General features: G+C 30.8%; 1 protein-coding gene across 8 annotated transcripts in view; it reads left to right on the top strand.

The window, feature by feature from the left end:
• Positions 1–20,224, top strand: part of LOC106677142 (anoctamin-7) — a 384,257-nt gene that overhangs the window by 347,295 nt on the left and 16,738 nt on the right. For 6 of the 8 annotated variants that reach the window (XM_067051976.1, XM_067051977.1, XM_067051982.1 and 3 more), the window contains 3 exons: positions 5,349–5,597; positions 14,591–14,701; positions 15,828–15,848. In XM_067051976.1, the coding sequence (XP_066908077.1) occupies positions 5,349–5,597; positions 14,591–14,701; positions 15,828–15,848 (381 nt within the window). Of the gene's footprint in view, positions 1–5,348; positions 5,602–14,590; positions 14,702–15,827; positions 15,849–20,224 lie in introns of those variants that run through there. The other 2 variants (XM_067051981.1, XM_014414867.2) reach the window with 2 other exon arrangements.

The following is a 20,224-nucleotide window of genomic DNA, read 5'->3' on the forward strand; positions in this document are numbered from 1 at the left end:
AGTTAGTATGTTACAGCAGTTCACACGTGTTACATCTTATTCCTTCTTCTCTTTTTTGACATTTGGCTTTCGCCGATACATATATGTATGATATATATATAGGATTATGAGAGAGAATAAATCATTATATACTGTGACTTTGCGTGCATCATTTGTTGCCGTTGTTACCTCTTTTTTTTTTTTTAGATTCTTCACGTGACCTTCCCACATGACCTCACGTGATATTAGAAAAAAAAATAAATAAAAATATAAATTATTGAATTTTCAGTTCTTCTTTGAATAATAAATCCGTAATAACTACATTACTCAAAATAAAGAAGGAAACCGTCTATAGACATAGCTGCCGGAATTTAAAAAAATTAATACGCCAGGCGATGCAGACCAGGCGTGCTATGGCATCTTAATAAAGAATTAATGTCACGTGCGGGCCTTGCCTGTCTGCATTTATTATTTATTTAATTGATTTGGAATAATGAATAATGAATGCCGTTTTACTAAATAATAATTTATTTACATTTTTTTAAAGGAATAATTTTTATTAAAATATCTAAGCTATTTACTTTCGATACATAACTAAATTTATACGCAACTTGGATTAATAAAAATATTCTTCTCTTACAAAACATTGCTTCAAAGTTATTCAAGGATGAGAACAGTTTTTCTTGAAACATCGTGCATCAGTTACGACTACTAACAATAGATTATTTTATTCTATGTGTTTTGTCAAATTTCTAGAAATATTTAGAAGTTAGAAATATAGAAGTTTCATTTAAAATCCCAATTTATATATTTATTACCATTCATTATTTAAACTTATGTTTTAACAATAATTTTTTTGTGATATCCTTGATTTTTTAACAGAATTACATTTTTTTTTTTTATCAAACCTACTTAAAAATACTTTCATATTTTTGTTGGAGTTCCATTAAGACGCTGAACAATTATAAATAAAAACAATAATATCCTTTTTTTAGTGAAATTATTTAATCCTTTTTTCACTATAAGGATTTAAGAAAAAATAGATTACATTTTAGAATGTTTAAATAATTAATCCAAATTAAATTAATTTATTGATAAGTTTTAAAGTCTAAAGACACGACCTTGTGCAATACGTAATAGTGATAAATGATTACATTCATACCAAAATTGAAAAATAAATGCACATAAATAATAAAATCTCTATATTTCTATAAACAGAAAGTATATAGAAGTATATAAAGTAAATAAAATGAACATAATCAAACTGTGTACATTAAGAAATAAAATAAGTAAATTTTGAACTAATATAATAATTAAATAAAAGCACTAATCACATGTATACTATTATGTACAATATTTATACTCTCGACCTGAGGACCTCTGAACTACTCCCCTACCATGTGGGCTCTCCGAGAAAGTAATTAATTGACATACCATCATTTGACTTTCTTTTTGTTGTTTTAATTTAAGCCCTCGAAACTTCTATTGGTTAATGTTCCATTATAAGCTACTGCGAAAAACGATTACACTAATAGTTAGCTTATTTGTTATTGTCTAAGACCTCTTACATAGATATAATAGAAGATATAGATAAAAACCACCAATTGCGAGGCTATGTCAACAATATCCATATGATATAAACACATATAAGTAGATGTATATAATATACAACAGTGAATGTTATTCCATTGTGCGCGTGATATACACAACTTTATAGAATAAAAATAAAATTATTTTATAATGAAAAAAAAAAGGAAAGAAAATATCTGTACTATAGTAAATATCAAGTAGAGTAAATCAACAGAATAGGAACGCCTTCGTTATGTCAGATACTATACTACCCGCCCCGCTTGAGCAGTGAACCATCTCTGGACTGGAAGAGTGTGAGTTAGTTGTCCTTAGGGAGGAAGGGGGGTAGTGTATCCTATTATCTCCTATGGAGCAGAAACTATTTGTGCTAAGGCTTGGCTTTCGAATGCCAGGAACGTTCATGTTAGCATTTTAAGTTTATTTGGAAGTAAAAGAGACCGAGAAAAAATTATGTTACAGTGTTTTAAAGTAATTTTTGTATATAAATGAACTTTATTCACATCCTTGTACGTACCTCATAAGAAGTTCTCTAAAGTTATTTTCGTATCTCTAATGATAATTTAGCATTTTATTCTTTTGAATATATTTTTCTATTCAGATTCACTTTTATATAAAACTTAACAGTTTGTTTGAACTTGCTAATTTTACAAACCAACATTCCGAATAAAAAAATTATATTTGTATTGATAGACCGTTGAAAAAGAAATACTTTAAACGTTATAACATCGCACAACGACCAATAGCAACAAATCAGTAACCCTATAATAAAAAGCTACGTGCGGAAGATCTTTGCCAAGAAAATGCCTGAGAAGCTGAGATTTTTAATGACTGTTCTTCTTTCTTATGCAGTTGCTGTGCAATAAAAAAAATAGTTAAATAAAAAACCTATTCTAGGGGGTTAAAAAATATATTTACAATTTATTCAAACGACAATTAAATTATCTAAATAAAACAAACAACTATCCAAAAGTTACAGAGTGTAACACGCTTAGGTAACGTGACTTTTTTAAAAATAATTTTGCAAATTATCATAAAAATTCGTTTGAAGAATTGGAATCCACAATACTTGACTTCAAAAAAAATAACAACCGACGATTTGGACAATCATACAGACTTCTAAATAGAAATTGATTACTTTCAGTAGACAAAAAAGTACTATTCTACAAGATAAGAATAAAATTGATTTTGTGGGGGATGGCTAAAAACTCAAACATCCAACGCGTTCTGTCTTTTCAATGCAGTATTTCGAACCATAGTCAATGGTTCTCTCTACGTAACCGACAATATCCTACATCATGACTTTAATATCCCATTTGCATTAGACCTTATTATTACTATGTATCTATAGAGATTTACTTGGGATGCCAGGATAATCGCTGAAGGCCATTATCCAAAAATAAGTTAATTAATTAATTATATATTGATTCCAGTTTGTGTGTTTACCAGTTTACCAATTAAATACCTGTATATTTATAAAATGTTGTTACCATTAATTATATAGTATAATAAAAAGTGGTATATTAGGTTATATAATAGTATATAAACTTCATAAAGAAACTAAGTATTTATTTACAATTTTTTATTATGATTAAAATGATTCAAATGATTCAGATAAAGGTTGCCATAAAATATAGATTATTACATTATTACTTATTGGTTAATTTTATACTTATAGCTGCTGATGCCGTGGGATGTAGTGCCGTAGTTGTCGTTCATAAGGGATGTCCAGGTCTCGTGGCCCTTCTCACGACTTCGTCTGGTTGAAGTGCATCCTCTATGCCTGCCTTCTGACTGTGGTCCTCACCCGTCTAAGCCTTCCTGTTGAGTGTGTCCGTCTGGAATTTCTAGATTTCCTCTGTATTTTTCTCCCACTTCCCTTTTGGGGCGTTACCTTATTTTTGAATCTGCTCTGTCATTGGCTATAATTGGAGACCGAAGGCTCCCGAGGTAGGCGTCCCCCTCCTCAGGGCCGATAATGGGTGAAAAAGTTTGACATGTCCAGGAAGGGCCTGCAGCTGCTTAATTTGATTCCGATCCCTCGTCAAACCTGTTATTTTTGTTAGAACACTTAAAGGTTAGCCAATCTAATTTTCTCAGGGGCCTCTGGTAATGTGACAAACTTAATATAGATGTTTTCATATCCGAGGATGCTAAAAGCTTCCCAGAAGGATACCCTGACCAGGTATAGGGGCAGATGACGAAACACCTTAATAATACCCAGGATTGTCAAAAGACCGATACATAATATTATATCCATATTCACCACATTTCATGAGCAACTTACTCATCATCCTAATCCACTAGCACCATCCCTTTCTAACATTACTTACAATCCTCCCCGAAGGTTGAAACACCAATTGCCTAGAAACCTATTGCAAACAATATCATTGGAGCTTGGATAATAAATAAATTCTCCACTCCAGTCCTAAGGGTCTGCGACTAGCGCCCTCACTCATCCCCTAATGGCTTTTAATATCAGAGATACGGTTGAGAGAGAAGCACCGGGAACTTCCGGAGTCTTGTACTTTCTTACAAAGTACTGTGCTCCTGACCTTTCATGGCGTAGCGATACAGATTTGTTATTTATTATATTCATATATTTGTAAATATGTAACAATAAGTTCTCTTAGCTCCACTACTTAGTCTGAAGTTTGTGGCAGAATGTAGTACTACTTACTACACAAATAAGGTATTTAAAAAAAAATTCGTTCAATTTTTTACCTAATAGTGGTTCTTCTTATCATTTATCATATATATTATTCGTATAAATGCAATAAATTAGATTCAGGTCTTAAGATAAAACTGTTTTCTAATTGACAATGTAAAAATATGTTCTGTTAAGTCAGATTTTTTTAGTAAATGATCTTTTTCTTTATTTATAATCTTTTAATTCTCTTGAGGCTGGTTATTATCGTTTAAATAAAATCAATTTTAGCCAAATTAAAGTCTCAAAACATTCTTTATTTTCTCAAAAGTGCGACGTTTAGACCGATTCGGCCATCCTTAAGGACAGTCAATCACAAAACAGCTTTTATTATACTTTGATCTTTAACAATTTAGCAATTATCATTATCAATAAATAATTAAAAACTAATTTACACTTGTAGACTTAAAACAGACACTAGAATTCTGAACCAACTCCATGCAGAGATTTTAAGCAAGATTAATTTATGAAACATATGGGTAAAAATTATGTTAATATTTAAAATTAACTTTGATATGAATTTTAATGAACATGAATCTGAAATAAATAAAAGTTATGCTTGACCTGAGTAAAAGGAAGGTTACAAATACTGTTACAATAGTAGATTTAATTGATTATAATTAAAAGTTTAATAATAATTAAATATTGACAAAATAGGTTATTACATTTAAGCTAAGGATATCTTATTATTAAATTAATATAATTCCCTAATGTTTTATTGTCTCAAAGGAATGTTATTTCATGTTTACTGAAATTAGTGGTCTGGACAGAATAGCCTGCAGAAGCATTTTTAAATAATTTATGTGTGTGTAAATTGGTTTTTAAGGAAAATATTTATTAATAATAATTTTAATTGCTAAAATTGTTACAAATCAATAAATAATAAAAGCTGTTTTTTAATAAATTATCTTTGAGGATGGTCGAACTGGCCGAAATGTTGGGCTCTTGAGAAAATAAAGAATGTTTTGAGACTTTAATTTGGATACAATTGATTTTATTTAAACGATCCTTTCATTTTTTGGAAGAAGGCTTTTGTATAATAAAATTAAAACTAATTAATTATTTTCTCTTACAGACCGAAGACGATGACTCTGATTATGGGACCAGTTCGGCGAACGGTGTGGAGGAAAGGCTGTGCTATCTAAGGGACGGGAAGAGGAAAGTTGACTTCGTTCTGGTTTACGAGACCGTTGGTCCGTCGAGAAGGGGTTCAGTACCCGCCAGTCAGCTATCGGCCGTACCGGACAAGAAGTTGATGAAGCAAGAGCAATGGAGGAGAAAGTTCATGGAGAACCTAAGCAATGCTGGGCTGGACATGGAAGAGGTAGGTAAGCGCTCAGCGATTGTTGTGCTCTCAGCTAGCTTAGGCAATACTCATTAGTTAAAATGCTATAACTAGATTCTAACTTTAGTTTAATTCTATCTAAACTCTTACTATTTTATAGCCATACTAAACAGTGTTACAATAAAAGTTCAAGTCTGACATTCTTTTTTTCTCGATAGATTTGAGAATTTCAATACTATTGAAAAAAATTAAACAAAACTAAGACAGGAGTTCCCCAAGGGAGTGTCCTGGGTCCTGTCTTCTACATCCTCTTCACTGCTGACATTCCCATCACTCCAGACACGTTCCTGGCAACATTTGCTGATCTTACAGCTATCCTATCCTCCCATCCCGATCCTGTAACACCCTCATCCAATCTCCAAACACACCTCACCCGGATTGAGCAATGGTGCAACCAATGGCGGATAAAAGTCAATGAATCTAAATGTACCCTTGTGACTTTCACTCTCCGCCGTAGCTTCTGTCCACCTGTTACTCTTAATAATATACCTCTACCCAGATCCGACACAGTGCGATACCTCGGATTCATTTTGGACAAAAGACTCACCTGGAACCAACATACTAGACTTAAAAGACAAGAACTCAACAGACGATTCAGCCAACTATAACGACTGCTAAGCCGGACCTCTCATCTCTCACTAGAAAACAAACTATTAATTTATAACACTATACTCAGGCCTATCTGGACCTACGGACTCGAACTTTGGGAACAGCTAAACCGTCGAACATCAAACGTATCCAAACCTTCCAATCCAAAATCCTTAGAACCATAGTTAATGCACCCTATTACGTTTCCAACAGAACACTACACCATGACCTGCATATCCCTTTTGTCCTTGACCTTATACCAACCAAATTCTCAAAATTCCATATAAACCTTTCCAACCATCCTAATCCTTTGGTTCAAACATAATCTAGTTCCACCCATCCCTACAGCCCACCTAGAAAGTTGAAACGGCAGTGGCCAAGAGACTTATTAAAATAAAAATGGACAATTGGAGTTCTGGCAATGGTCAGGTTCTCCACTCAAGTTGAGTGTTTGCGGCTTTAGCGCACTTGCTCAGCCTCCACTGACTGCGGCAGTGATGGGGCGAGAGGGATGCGCTGGGATCTTTTGAGCTCTGCTCTACGCCTCACACGTGGGGTATAGAGTGGGCTCAGGGATCCTCAGGTCGATTGTGTAAATATTGTATATTAGAGTGTAGATTATTTTATCATTATGTTATTTTATTTATTTATTTTTCATACAGATAGTTTGATTATGTTCATTTTGTTTATTCTTCTGTTTGTATATATTTTAAGATTTTTTTTTTATTCATTTATTTTATTTTATTTTAGTATGTATGAGATCATTCATCACTATTACCTATTGCCCACAAAAGTGTGGCAGATTGTAATATCTATCAATAAATAAAAAGTATTAGTAATTTAAAAAAAAAAAAAAAACCTTGGACATAACGACTTACTTGGAATCCTCAGACAATACTGAAAAGACTGGAAACTGCTCGTCGATGCCGACTTTTACAACACTTACTGAACAAATGGTCTAAACATCCAATCTATTACGAAAGACACCCACATGACTATAATAAGGCTTATCTGGACATACGGAGTTGAGCGTTTGGGCTCCTCTAAACCTTCTAATTCCCCTTATATCCAATCCTCACAATCCGAAATCCTTCGTAAAACTCAAAATGCTCCTTTGTTTACCCTCGGTAACCATATAGATCCACTAGTTTCTAACCTTGCTTCTACTTCCTTCCTGACAATCCTTCGAGGTACCTAAAAATAAGATGGCCTCAAGTCCTTCTAATGTAGAAATTTCATTGGAGTGCTACCAATGGGTCGTTTATCTCTAACATCGAATTTAGTATATATACTGTTATGTAAATACAGTTGTAAATGTCAATAAAAAAAAGTTTTGGAAATGAAGTCACCTCAACCTCTTCTCCTTACTTCTCCAACGCATTTAATTATGCAATTAAATTTCTATAGAAAATTTTATTTGTATTGAAGGATTTCATGGAAAATATAATTTTTCCTATCCTGGAGCGTCCGAGAACGTAAATTTCCAAAAACTGTAAACGATTATTTACTGTTCTAACTTTTTGTACTGAAAATCAAAAAATCGATGTAATGACAGAATCCGTTGTTAAAAGAATTCATCTATATGAAAGCCATTCGAGTTCCCTCGGCCGGTGGAAGATACTCAAATCATAAATATGAATTCTTGAAAAATGAAGTGAAGTTATTTCTTCGCGTTTGTTTGATTTTCCGCACCGTTTACGCGCAAATTGTCATAAAGCGTAAAATGGAGTTTTTTATTTGTTCATAATGTTCATATTCACCGTGGGGAGACCCGTATATTCACTTGTCCAGAAAGTCTATAAGAATGTATCAGAATAAAGTTTTCAACCTAATGGAACTCATAACATTTATCTTTCATAAAGGTGGAACACAAATTTAACTCTGAACTCACTTCAGTATTTATTAAACGCATAAATTGGCGAGTTAAGGAGACTAGAGAGAGAAATACTTTATTTATCCATGCTGCCTAAATACATCAGGTTGCTATCTCACACAGCATACTTATCAATCCGTAATCGGACATATATAAATTATACATACATGGTATAATCAGAAAAAAAAGAGATACAATAATAAGATATAATAAACAATTTTTTCCCCTACAGTTTCCTTTTACAATCAATTTCGGTCTGTACAACAAATACAAATGTTTCTCAATTCATTCCTATTTTTCTTTCTCATTTCTGCTCCTCCAATTTCACCATTTTTTTAATTCACCCTCCCAGATCCTCAACAGTTTCTTGACCGTATTAAATGAAGAAGATGGTCAGGGATGCGGTATACGAAAACAAAAATATTTAACAAGAGGAGAAGATGGTCGGGGGGGGGTGCGGTCAGCTGAAAATACACAAATAAACAAAAGAATTATTTATTTGTGCCGACGGTAAATCCGAAAAGTTAAAATAAATCGATACGCTAGTACGTGAGCTTAAAATACATGGAATTTTCATTTTTTGCATCTTAGAAGATATAAAAAAGGGATTTTAATATGTTAAAAATGATAAAATGTAAAATAAATCGATATGCGATCTTAAAATCGATAGAATTTTCATTTTTGTGTCCCAAAAAACATATAAAGAAACCCTTGTATGTTAGAAATTCGAAAAGTTAAAATAAATCGATATATGAGCTTGCAATCTTAAAATCAAGATCATTTTCGTTTTCTACTTGTCTGAAAATATATAAATGGACCATATATTAGAAATCTGAAAAGGTAAAAAAAAAGTGATATTTAAAAAAAAATTTATTGTTATTATAATATTTTTTTATTCTATTGGAATTGTATTTTTTAATCTAGGAACGCAAAAGTATTCGGAATATTTTAGTCGTATTTTTATTCAAATAAAATTTTATTCATGTTAAAAATTTATGAATAGAAACTCCTAATTAAAATGTATTTTTCCCTCGTCAATCGATTAATTTTCGCTTATCTCTGTATGCCATTCAAAAAACACTTAAGTTTCAAACAGTTTAAATAAATTGAATTTATGCCATTTTGCAGGGACATTAAAAACGAAATTCAATAAAGCAATAATTTTTAAAATAATTCAGAAATAGATTTGTAAAATATTGTTAAGCCATTCTGAATTTATGTCGATGTAATTCATGTTGCCCATTTGGCCAGAACCAGATACCAATCCTTCCATAATAAACTTCCCAACCACCCAAACCAACTCGTTTCTAACCTGGCTTCTCCTTCACTACATAATAATCCTCCTAGGCGTCTGAAAAGAAGATGGCCTCGAGATCTTCTCCTTTAGAAATGTTTTTGAAGTTCTATCAATGGGTAGATTCACCACATGTTTGTATCATGTCATAATATAACTTACAGGAAATTTACTTGATGTGTATATATGTATACAGTTGTAAATAACAATAAATAAATTATTAAAAAATTAAATTCTCTTTAATTGTACTATCGAAATGCATTAGCACAGCACATCAGAATGCACCATGGAGTTAGTACTATCGAAAACAATAAATCTCCTTGATTTACGAGTTCTATTAAGCTTCCTATCTAATGGACCTTGAAGGAAAGGTTTACCGTTCCAATTTATATCCAGAACTCTGGATCTCAAATGAGTTAAACTTTATTTTTTAAAGATGAGGCTTCTTAATCGAATGAACTGCCGTTTTAAAGCAGAAGCTATGAAAATTTTATCTCTATTACTTGGTTAACTTCAGATTGCTTCACTTGATTGAAAAATCTTTAAGTTAATTTTCTGTGAAGTCCATATATCGTTGTAAGGATGAAAATATGAACTTGATTTAATTTTTATTACGTATAACATAGAACAATTTATTTTTGTCATTTTTTTCACTTGAGAAAGACTTGACAACTTATTGGTAATCAATTACTGGAAATTCCTATTTATGAATTTAGAGGAACAGGGTCATACAAAGTAATCTTTAAATTCCACCTGACAGAAAAGATCAATTTATATTTGTTTTTAAAAAATGTATTTCCTATAATTATTAAATTAAATTTGCTTACATTTAATAAAACTTACGAATATCCCTGTAACTGATTAGTTACTTTTAATTTTTATTTCTGCTATTTAACTATACTGGATTATTAAATATATTTTTATATAAATAATTTTACGATCATAGAAAAATATTTAGAATAATATTAAAAATAATTGTAGATATGTATTAAATAAAATAGCTATGTAGATAGAGACACTAGCTATGAGTGAGTGGAAGAACTAAAACCTTCATCGCTGCCCTTACAGATAGTACAAGAGCCCAAGAGGAGAAAAAAGGCAATTATCTCACCCCAATTTTTGATTACTTTAATGAAAACTAGGTATAATTACTAGTCAAAATTGATGAGTCTGCCAAGTATAAGTAGAGGGAATAAAAATTGGCGGCTTTTTCGAAGCGATAAAAAAACTAATTTTTCATTCGGAGCTCTATATCTTAAAAAGTAGGAACAACACAAGAAAACCTAAGAGTACGTAAATAAGTAACCTATGATGATATAAATAAAGTTGTGACCTATTAAGAATAGTAGTTTTCATGATATTTCCTAAAATAAATTGATTTATAGTTGTTCGGATAATAATAAGTTTGATTTATGAAAAACTTCATTTCAGAAACCATTGGACGTACAGATGTTTGCCACCACTCAAATTAAAGCTAGTTAAATTAAATACAGAATAGTTAATTATGTTTATCTTTGTAGGAGTAGAAGTTTTCATGATGTTATATTATATAAAATAAACTCACAAAATGTTAATTTATAGTTGTCCGTATAAAATGTTGGATTTTTGAAAAAATATATCTCTAGATCCATAAGACGCAAATATGTCTGCCAACACTCAAAATAAAGGAAATTTAACTTACTATAAAGTAGTTTATGACACTTATCTTCGTAGGGGTAGTAGATTTTATGATATTCACATATGAATATAAATTTGGCAAATGAAAATTTGTCCGAACAACTATAAATTTATTTTAGTAAATTGGATGTAAACTATTACTCCTACGAAGATAAGCATTATAAAATACTTTACAGCTCATTAAACTAGCTTAAATTAGAGTACTAATAGACATCTGTACTTCGAATGGTTTTTGAGATATAGATTTTTTAAAATTAATTCACAAACTACTGATCTTTCAGTACGTCCCTTACAACATTTTTATGAAATGTTGCTTGTTAAAAAACTATATCTCGAAAACTATTTAACATAAATAACTCTACCAGGGCTCATGTTTTAGCAAATTTACTCTTCTTTAAATGACGTTTTCTTAGGTTTTCTTGTGTTGTTTCTACTTTTTGAGATATAGAGCTCCGAATGAAAAACTAGTTTTTTTTATCGCTTTGAAACAGCCGCCATTTTTTATACCCCCAACCTATACTTGGCAGACTCATCAATTTTGACTATTAATTATACATAGTTTTCATTAAAGTAATCAAAAATTGGGGTGAGATAACTGCCTTTTTTCTCCTCTTGGGCTCTTGTACTAATAACTAATACCTTTTATTCCCTTTCGTAAGAACCCACAGCTAGTTCCTGTAGGACTTGCTATCCCCTTCGGGACTATTGGTTAGTTCCCTATAGAGTGAAGTTTCCTGCTTGCAAGGACCTACATCAGGTCCCTGTAGGGCTTTTCATCCCCTTCATGACCGATAGACTGCTCTCCTATGGAATGAAGTATCTATCCTGCAAGAATTTATGGTTAGTTCCCATAAGATTCATCCTGACAATTCATCTCCTAGCCAACTACCTTAACTTCTGGTTTAGAGAACCGCACTTATTCAATTGGAATTAGAATTAATTCAACTAAACTGGATAGATAATAAAGGGGAGCACCCGGCAGAGATAGGAAGTTAGAACTAATTATATACAATCAATAAATAATCAATAAACAATATTGATAAATAAATATCCATGGCAATTTTAGCTATTAGTTTCAACTATAGCTAATTTTTGCCCAACTGTGGCACCAGGAAAGTATTGCAAAATTAATGATATTTTGGTATATACTGTGTGAAATAGAACCTAAGTTTTTGACCATTTGCTAATTTGAGAGAAATTTTTGGACTTCTTTCAATTTTCCTCTTTGAACTACTAAACCAATCGATTTTAGTAAAATATGCCTATTTAAAAGCTTTAAATTTTCTTCATCAAAACAATTTATTTACAATAGTGTTGCTGAGAAACAGTGAATCAAAGATACTACAAAATTTTCAAATTAGCAAAGATAGTAGAAGATTGCAAGTTTTTGTTTGGAACCCGCTCCATCATATCTTGCTCTTCCCTCTCACATGTGCCATCCTCTCTTCCTCTAAGGATATACATATTTACACCACTTTTCCTGTTAAAAAAAAAAAGGGGGGTTTTTATGGAAATTCCTAGATCAGGTGTTTCAGGTGCCCTTTGTTTTATAAAATTGTGGACCTGTCGATTTGTGTGTTTTAACTTATTTATTCATTAAATTATTTTGTTATTATTATTATTTTTATTTATTTTTCTTATTTAGCCATTCAAGTCTTTCTTTTAACCAACTTTTTATTATATTTTATTTTAAATCTATATATTAGTTTTGTTTTGGTAAAATGTATTTATTTGTTTGTTTTTCTGTAAACTGATCTACTGCTATGACTATTATTTTTCTGGTTTGATTTCACATGGCTTTATAATGATGAATTTGTTTAACGGATCACTGGAGAGGATCTGAGAAGGCGAATTGGGGAGAGTGAATTTGTCAATCAAATGAAATAAAAATTGTGAAATGGAAAAGAAATGGTGAAAGGGAAGGAAAAAGAAAGGAATAAAGTGAAATATTTGTATTTAGTATATAGGAACTGTATTGAAGTAGGAACTGGAATTGATTGTAAAAGGAAACTGTGGGAAAAAAAACTTTTCTTTTTTTTTTATATTATATCATGTAAATATATGTAATTCATATATGTCCAATCACGGATTGATGTAAATTAGCAACTCAATGTATTTGGGCATCATGGATGAATAAAGCATCTCTCTCTCTTTTATTTTTCAATATTTCTATGTAAATTAAGTTAGGTTTCCCTAATTTTCAATACAGAAGTAAAAACATCAAGGATACCGCTCTATCATATCCTACTCTTCCCTCTTCCATGCGCCATCCTCTGTTCCTCCAAGGATATACACATTTACACCACTTTTTCTGTTTAAAAAAAAAAAAAAAAAAAAAAAAAAGGGTTTGTATGGAAATTCCTAGATCAGGTGTTTCAAATTATTAATCACTTATAGGTGCACTGTTGAATAGTTGACCTAAAATCATGGAGCATTCATAATTTGCGTCATGTCCTCAGTTCATGAATCTAATCTGGCCAAATACTGATGAAAAGTGCGACTACTTCTCGTACATCCAGTAATAACCAGAGGTGAAGGTCATTATTCCTCTCATGGTGTGGAATTTACTTTTTGCATTCGGTATATTCATTTTGAAGTCAATGTAGTTGAAGGTAGATTAGCTGACTTATCAACTACGGTTTATTTCACATGCAGTATATATGATCCTTCAAATCTAGATATTTTATTGTAGGTAGCAAAACTCTTCTAAAAATAATATTGCTTGTAGGTTTAGAAGAAGTATTGATCCAAAATTTGTGTAAGACAACATTCTTGGAGCATAAGCTTAAATATTGCTCTTTTTAGAGCAGATGTCATCTAACACAATTTTCCTACAATTTCATGATTCAAGTGCTATCTATACTCTTGGAAATCTTTTTTTTTTTGTACTAGTACTGGTTGTCCTATAAAACTTTGTGTCCAGTGTTACTTAAAGATAAGACACTCTCTCTGTTAGATAAATTGATAATAGCATCATCTTTGTATTTCTCAAGCTTCTTTTTTCTACAGTTTTAGCATGTAAACGAAAATTTTCATGTACCTCATCAAGCAACTGCCCTAATAGACCCTTTCCTCTCCTCCTTAACATTCCTACATATTGAATGTTTGAAGAACATATATTAAGTTACACAAAAATGAAGTTATAAGGCAAACACCTGCATTTTTCTGTTATTTTTTATAATTTTAGAAATTTGGTTTATCTTTGTTTTACTGTGTCTTCATAACTTTTGAGCCCAAACTACTTTTAAGCAAGAAAGAATTTTGACCAATGCTCTTTAACTTTATAAATTGGTGAATCCCAAACGCATTGGTTTAGGCGTTATTAATGAAAAACTAATAAAGTCCAAAAATTTAGAGCTTTTTTAGATCCCCCAAGTTAGCATAGGTCAATTATGATATAGAAATGATGTGGAATAGCTAGAAAAATAGACAAGCTAAATAGAAATTAAAATGGTAAATAATGGCTTTAAACTTTTAAAATGATATATCTATAAATATATAAATTATTCATTTACTTATAGTTGTGTATACCCTTATTAGGAAGTGGTGCAAAGTTCAAATCGGAAGCTGATATACTTCATTAAGATACACGCTACTTGGCCTGTTCTGTGCCACTACGCAGAAGAACTAAATATGAGGGCACCATTACAGGTACGGATAACTATGTAAATGACTGACATCTGAGTATATTTATTTTTTATAATAATAAAGAGCAAAGTTTTTTTATTTTTTATTTGTCTTTAACTAGTTAGAATTTAAAAGTTTTAATCAAGGCTTATTGATTCATTTTAATTATGCAGTATTGGATGTGACAAAAATAAGATTAAACAGTAAAATTATCTTTAAGATTTAGATTTAGTAGAATTATATTAATATGAATAATTATATAATGCGATAATGCATTACATAATATGAAATGATTTAAGATTTAGATTAAGCATTATTGTTAATTTTTAATTTAATTAAAGCCCTTGTCTGCTAAAACTGAAAATATATTAATTGTGTTATAGGTAAGACGTTTTTTCTCTTATTCCTCAAAACTTGGAGAAATAACAATTAAATTTAACTTATAAACTTTTTAGAGGGACCTGTTCAAAAAGCATTTTCAAAAATATTCATAATGGTCATTTTAAGTATTTTGGCAAGCAGGTTTTATAGATGTTTTTTGTCTTTTTATTGGAAAGTTATGGAAAAATATAATTTTTAATAATTGCTTAGGTCAATTCTGCTCTTTTTTTTTTCTTCCTTTTTTAATCAAACCGATTTTTCAACATTCTCAGAAATTAGCTCATATTCATATTATGTTGGCCACCAATATTTCCAATCTACCCTATTTCTTTATAAATATTCGATAAAGAAATAGAACAAGATATTCCTAGTTTTGTACGCCCAAAACATGGAATATCTTGTTCTATTTCTTTATAAATATTCTCTCATTGAAACAAATGATATGTAACATTAATATATATCATTTAAATATAAATTAAAATTTAACATAGCTTTTAAATTTTTATAAAAGAAGAACAGTATCTACTTTCGAATCATAGAAAATTGTAGGTTTAATTTTATCTCTTTTTCTAATGAAATGAAAGTACTGGGATATTGTAAGGTGTAAATCGTTCTTTATAGAGTCTTTACCCAAAATAAGATATTTGTAATGTTTATTACTTTCTCTATTTATATTTATATATTACAACTCATTGAGCAGTGTTTGGGAGATCAACTATACATTTATACCTTCAATTTCTTTTTTTCATAACTTTACATACACCTAAAGAATGTACATGAAAATTGTGAGGTAAGAAAATCCTATGCGCTATACTCAGACATAAATTAGGCAAAGCACTTTTGGCTAATTAACTAAACAATTTTTAATTAATTAAAATAAGCTTCTAGGCAGCTTTATGCTTATTTTACTTAAGTTATTTGTTTTTGAATTTTTTGTTATTTGCTTCAAAAATGTCAATAATTTATGGTGTTTTTTTGTCTTTTTTAGTACTAATTAAAATCAGTCATTAACATAAATGTGTATTATTATTATTATTTGTTTGCAATATACATTATTATGGTTACCCGACCAATTGTAGCATTATAATAAAAAGAAGAAAGCTAAAAGTATTTTTTGTCTCAAATAATATCTATTTAATATGTACTGAATATATTTTATGTAATTTTAAATAAATTAATGTATTTAAAAGCCAAAGCTTTTCCAGTTTTGTTTATAAAAGTAGATGGATAATAGAATATTTATTAAACAACAACAGAATATTTCTGCTTTACTTTGACAATGGCACAACTTAATTTTTTTTGGACATTTCCCAAAGATAGTAGAATGGTACCCTGACTATAGTTTATTTATTTATGGGCTACTCAGCAGCCACACATAAACATGGGTACCTGTAAAGTGCTTGACTTAATTGCTATTTTCGAGAGAAAACTATCATGAACTAGGTCTACATAATATATAACATATTTGCCTAACCTCCATGTATGCTAATATGTAAAAATAAATGAAACATTTTTTTACTATTCCTAGATGATCCAAATGACACTTAAAACAGTAATTGCTAACTAGTTTATGCTCCATAATCTTTAAATATAACTATTAGTGAATGTTTTTAAATGCCTGATTCAAACTATTACATGTTTCTTGTGCTGAAATATATTTCTAGCAAAATAGAAAATTTCTTATCCAAACCAATAGATATGATTAGTGGCATTTCCCCTGTTTTATTCAATATCTATCCAGATTACAACATTGGAAAAAATTAGAGTCATTCAAAAATATTGGCATTCTCTAACCAAATTGCTATAAATAGTTCAAACTTAACCCATTAGTACTGTGTTATGGTAACGGTTCCCAGGGCAATATTTAGAAATTTCTGAAGAACATGTGACGGCTTTTGACATTGAATATATAATTAAAGCATAGACAGAACCTACTCCCCTTTAATTTAATATCAACTTGGATGCTTATTTGTCAAGTGTATGCATAACTGCAAGAATGAAACTAATTATAAATGAAACAAAGATGAAATATATGCATGCCAACATGCATTCTGTTTATGTTGTTGGACAGGTTTACACTGGTCAGCATATCTTCGAGGATGTAGAAGAATTTATCTATCTGAGAACTTATTTAATATCTAGAAACAAATTTAATCCTGAAATCCATCATCAGATAATGGTTGCAAATAGGTTCTAGCAGAGATGTATCCACTTAGCCCTTTATAAAACTCTTATCAGACCTACCGTGACCTACCGATTAAATCGATGGACTCTCCCTAGAAGTTTTATGAATTTTAATGATGGAGTTTATATTTAGTGCCAAGCTGATGGCCCTTCAATGCTGACATTGACACCATCATTTAAATAAGTCGACTATAATGGGCAGGACATCTGGCAAGAATGGCTTAAGAAAAAGTCTCAAAGAAGGTACTAGGCAAAAGATTATACAGATTGAGATGAGTCGGAAGATCTAGGCTGCGCTTGGCTGGCAGATGACACTCGGTCCATTCTGGACATTAAAACTGGAGAGCAGCAGCACCGCAGAGAGATGGCTGGTGGTCAAAGTTGCAGGCAACCTTGCATGTAAACCCCGTCACTAGTATCGTAATATTATTGTAAAATATCAACAAAATTTAATTTATTGAAACACTATAAAATTTATGGATGATGCAGGAAAATGAGTAAAGCATGAGAAATAATGAAAAATTGAATGAAAAATGAAATAAGTTGAGGAATAAAATTTATATATTGATTTTTTATATTAATTTGCCATGCCGAGGGTCCAACAATGTCTTAATTCACTTTTGTATACCATTATAATAAAGGGATGAAAAGGCCGTGTGGGTTGGGGCATAGGTCTCAGAGTGCTCATTCTGGAACGTTATGGGTTCGATTCCCACCTGGGGCAGTTAATATTTATTTCTTGGTAGTTCAGAGAAATGAATCTTGACATTCCTACCATGGTTAGTATGCTGCGACAACTCTGGCAGCAAGCAGGGGTCAGCAAAAAGGACCATTAGGCCCACTTGTCGGACTAGTTTCCCCTACCAGATACCAATACTAACACCTGGTATAATAACTAAAATAAATAGTTAATTCCTATTATTTGCATTTTCTAAGGATTAAAATCAATAAGTATTTGATTAATTGTAGCTCATGATTTTTTTTTCTTTATATTTATTTAAGTATCGCACACATTTAATTATTTTTATTATGAAAAATAAGTTAACTATACTATTTGTAATGATAGCCTTTTTACAATACATTGGAGTATTTTAAATTAATTATTTACTGCAGTAGTATTTCACTGTTTCAGCTTTTAGTTATATTCAATATGCTTACTAATGCTTCGGGAATATATATCGCACATCCAGAATGAGAGAAACAAAACTCATAATTTCTAACAAATATTTTATTAGTTGAACACCTATAATCAGTCAGATCTCAAAATTCAGAACAAAACAATAAACATAATACATTTTCTACCAGCAAGAGAAAAGATACAGGAGGCTTCTATGTAGAACTTATCCTGTCTCCAATGTTCTTTATTATTAATGAATATTTTTTGAGCTGTACTCCCTTTCATTCTGGATGTGTGGTATGAATAGTGATTCACAAAATTTATCAAATGATGGCATCTCCCATTTTTAAAATTATATATATACTATATTAATTAAAAATATTTATGATCCAAGATTAGGATACTATATTCTCTTATATAAAAAATAAAAATTTTCATTGAATTTATTTTTCAAAAGGTTTATACTATCTAAATACCATTCTACCTCAACATTGCCATCATCTCTTAGTAAATTTTGTGACTCATTTTTTTTAGGATTATTTTGGTTCAGAAACAACAAAAAATAATTTGATTTTTTTTTTTCGCTTCAAATCTCGTAGTGTTAATTTTTTTAAGTTTTACATTTGAACAGTATTGTTCTCCCTTTTTTTTTCTTCATTTGATTTCTCTTCTCAAAAACAGAATGAAAAAAATTGCACCAACTGTGCAGAAAGAACTAAATTGATGTCCAATCAGGAGCAAACATCTCACCAACTGGTTCTTATTTATACTTAAGAGCTTTAGTGTAGATATTGAAGGAAATCGCATAAAATAACTGTAACAAAAATATTTTTAGGGGCTAATATAACTCAGAATAAAAGTTATTTTCATGAAGGCCTGCCTTCAAGAGGAAGCAGAGGGGTCAAAACTCCTGGTTTTCAAGCTTCCAAAGGGATCAACTAGACTGGAATAAAAAAAATGAAGCGGTAACAGTTTGTTGAACAAATATATCCAAAAAAAAAAAAAATCATTTCAATCTATAAAAAATTATATTACGTTTTGCTATACTCCAAGCAGTGTACCCTAATTAAAAAATATATGTACTATTTATATTTTAAAGAGAAAAGAAATTCCTGTCTCTACTGAGTTTCACTCAACCATTAATGTGATGAACAATAGGTCATGGAAGGCAGATTATCTTTGCAGATGAAATAAAATGAGTAAGAAAAAACAATTCTCTTTCTGTAATAACTCTTTCATGTAGGTGATGGAAACCGCACTGAGGAGTTTAAATTGAAATCAGAGACAAAGAGCAGGAAGAATGTGGCTGATATTGAAGAATATTTAATAAAAATTGGTTGATGGGCTTCCAAATATCTTGAATGAACTCAGAATTTTAGAGTGGAACAGAATGAGGCTGTACTAATCGTGTGTGTCCAAGCATCACATTAGCAACCTTGAGTCTGCTGCTGCTCTTATTCAAATCTGGCCTAGGAATGTTGACTTCATTTTGTGGCGCCCTCTCTCCTCTCAACCTCCCTCCCGAAATGAAACCTTGGCCTTCTGACTCGGGTCACAATAGGTTGATAGCCTGTGTGATAACTGGCCTGGTATGCTAGAAATATAAGATAGGGGAAAACAAATGAGGGATATTGTTCAAGAAAATATATTAAAATGATTTATTCTACGTATGAAACACTCAAACTGTCTCATGAAATGAATGTATTTCATTCAGACTGCATCATTTATAAGCTATTAAAAATATCAGACGAAGTTTTAGTTTAAAAGTTGGAAATAAAAGAAAAAATCTATACTTCATCTCAGGATTTTGTATATGTATGTCTATAAGTGTTTGTGAAAATGAATTTACTGCAATTTGTGAATTG

The sequence above is a fragment of the Halyomorpha halys genome, unplaced genomic scaffold, assembly GCF_000696795.3.
Source record: "Halyomorpha halys isolate HHAL.00 unplaced genomic scaffold, Hhal_1.1 Scaffold88.1, whole genome shotgun sequence".
In the NCBI taxonomy this organism is placed as follows: domain Eukaryota; kingdom Metazoa; phylum Arthropoda; class Insecta; order Hemiptera; family Pentatomidae; genus Halyomorpha; species Halyomorpha halys.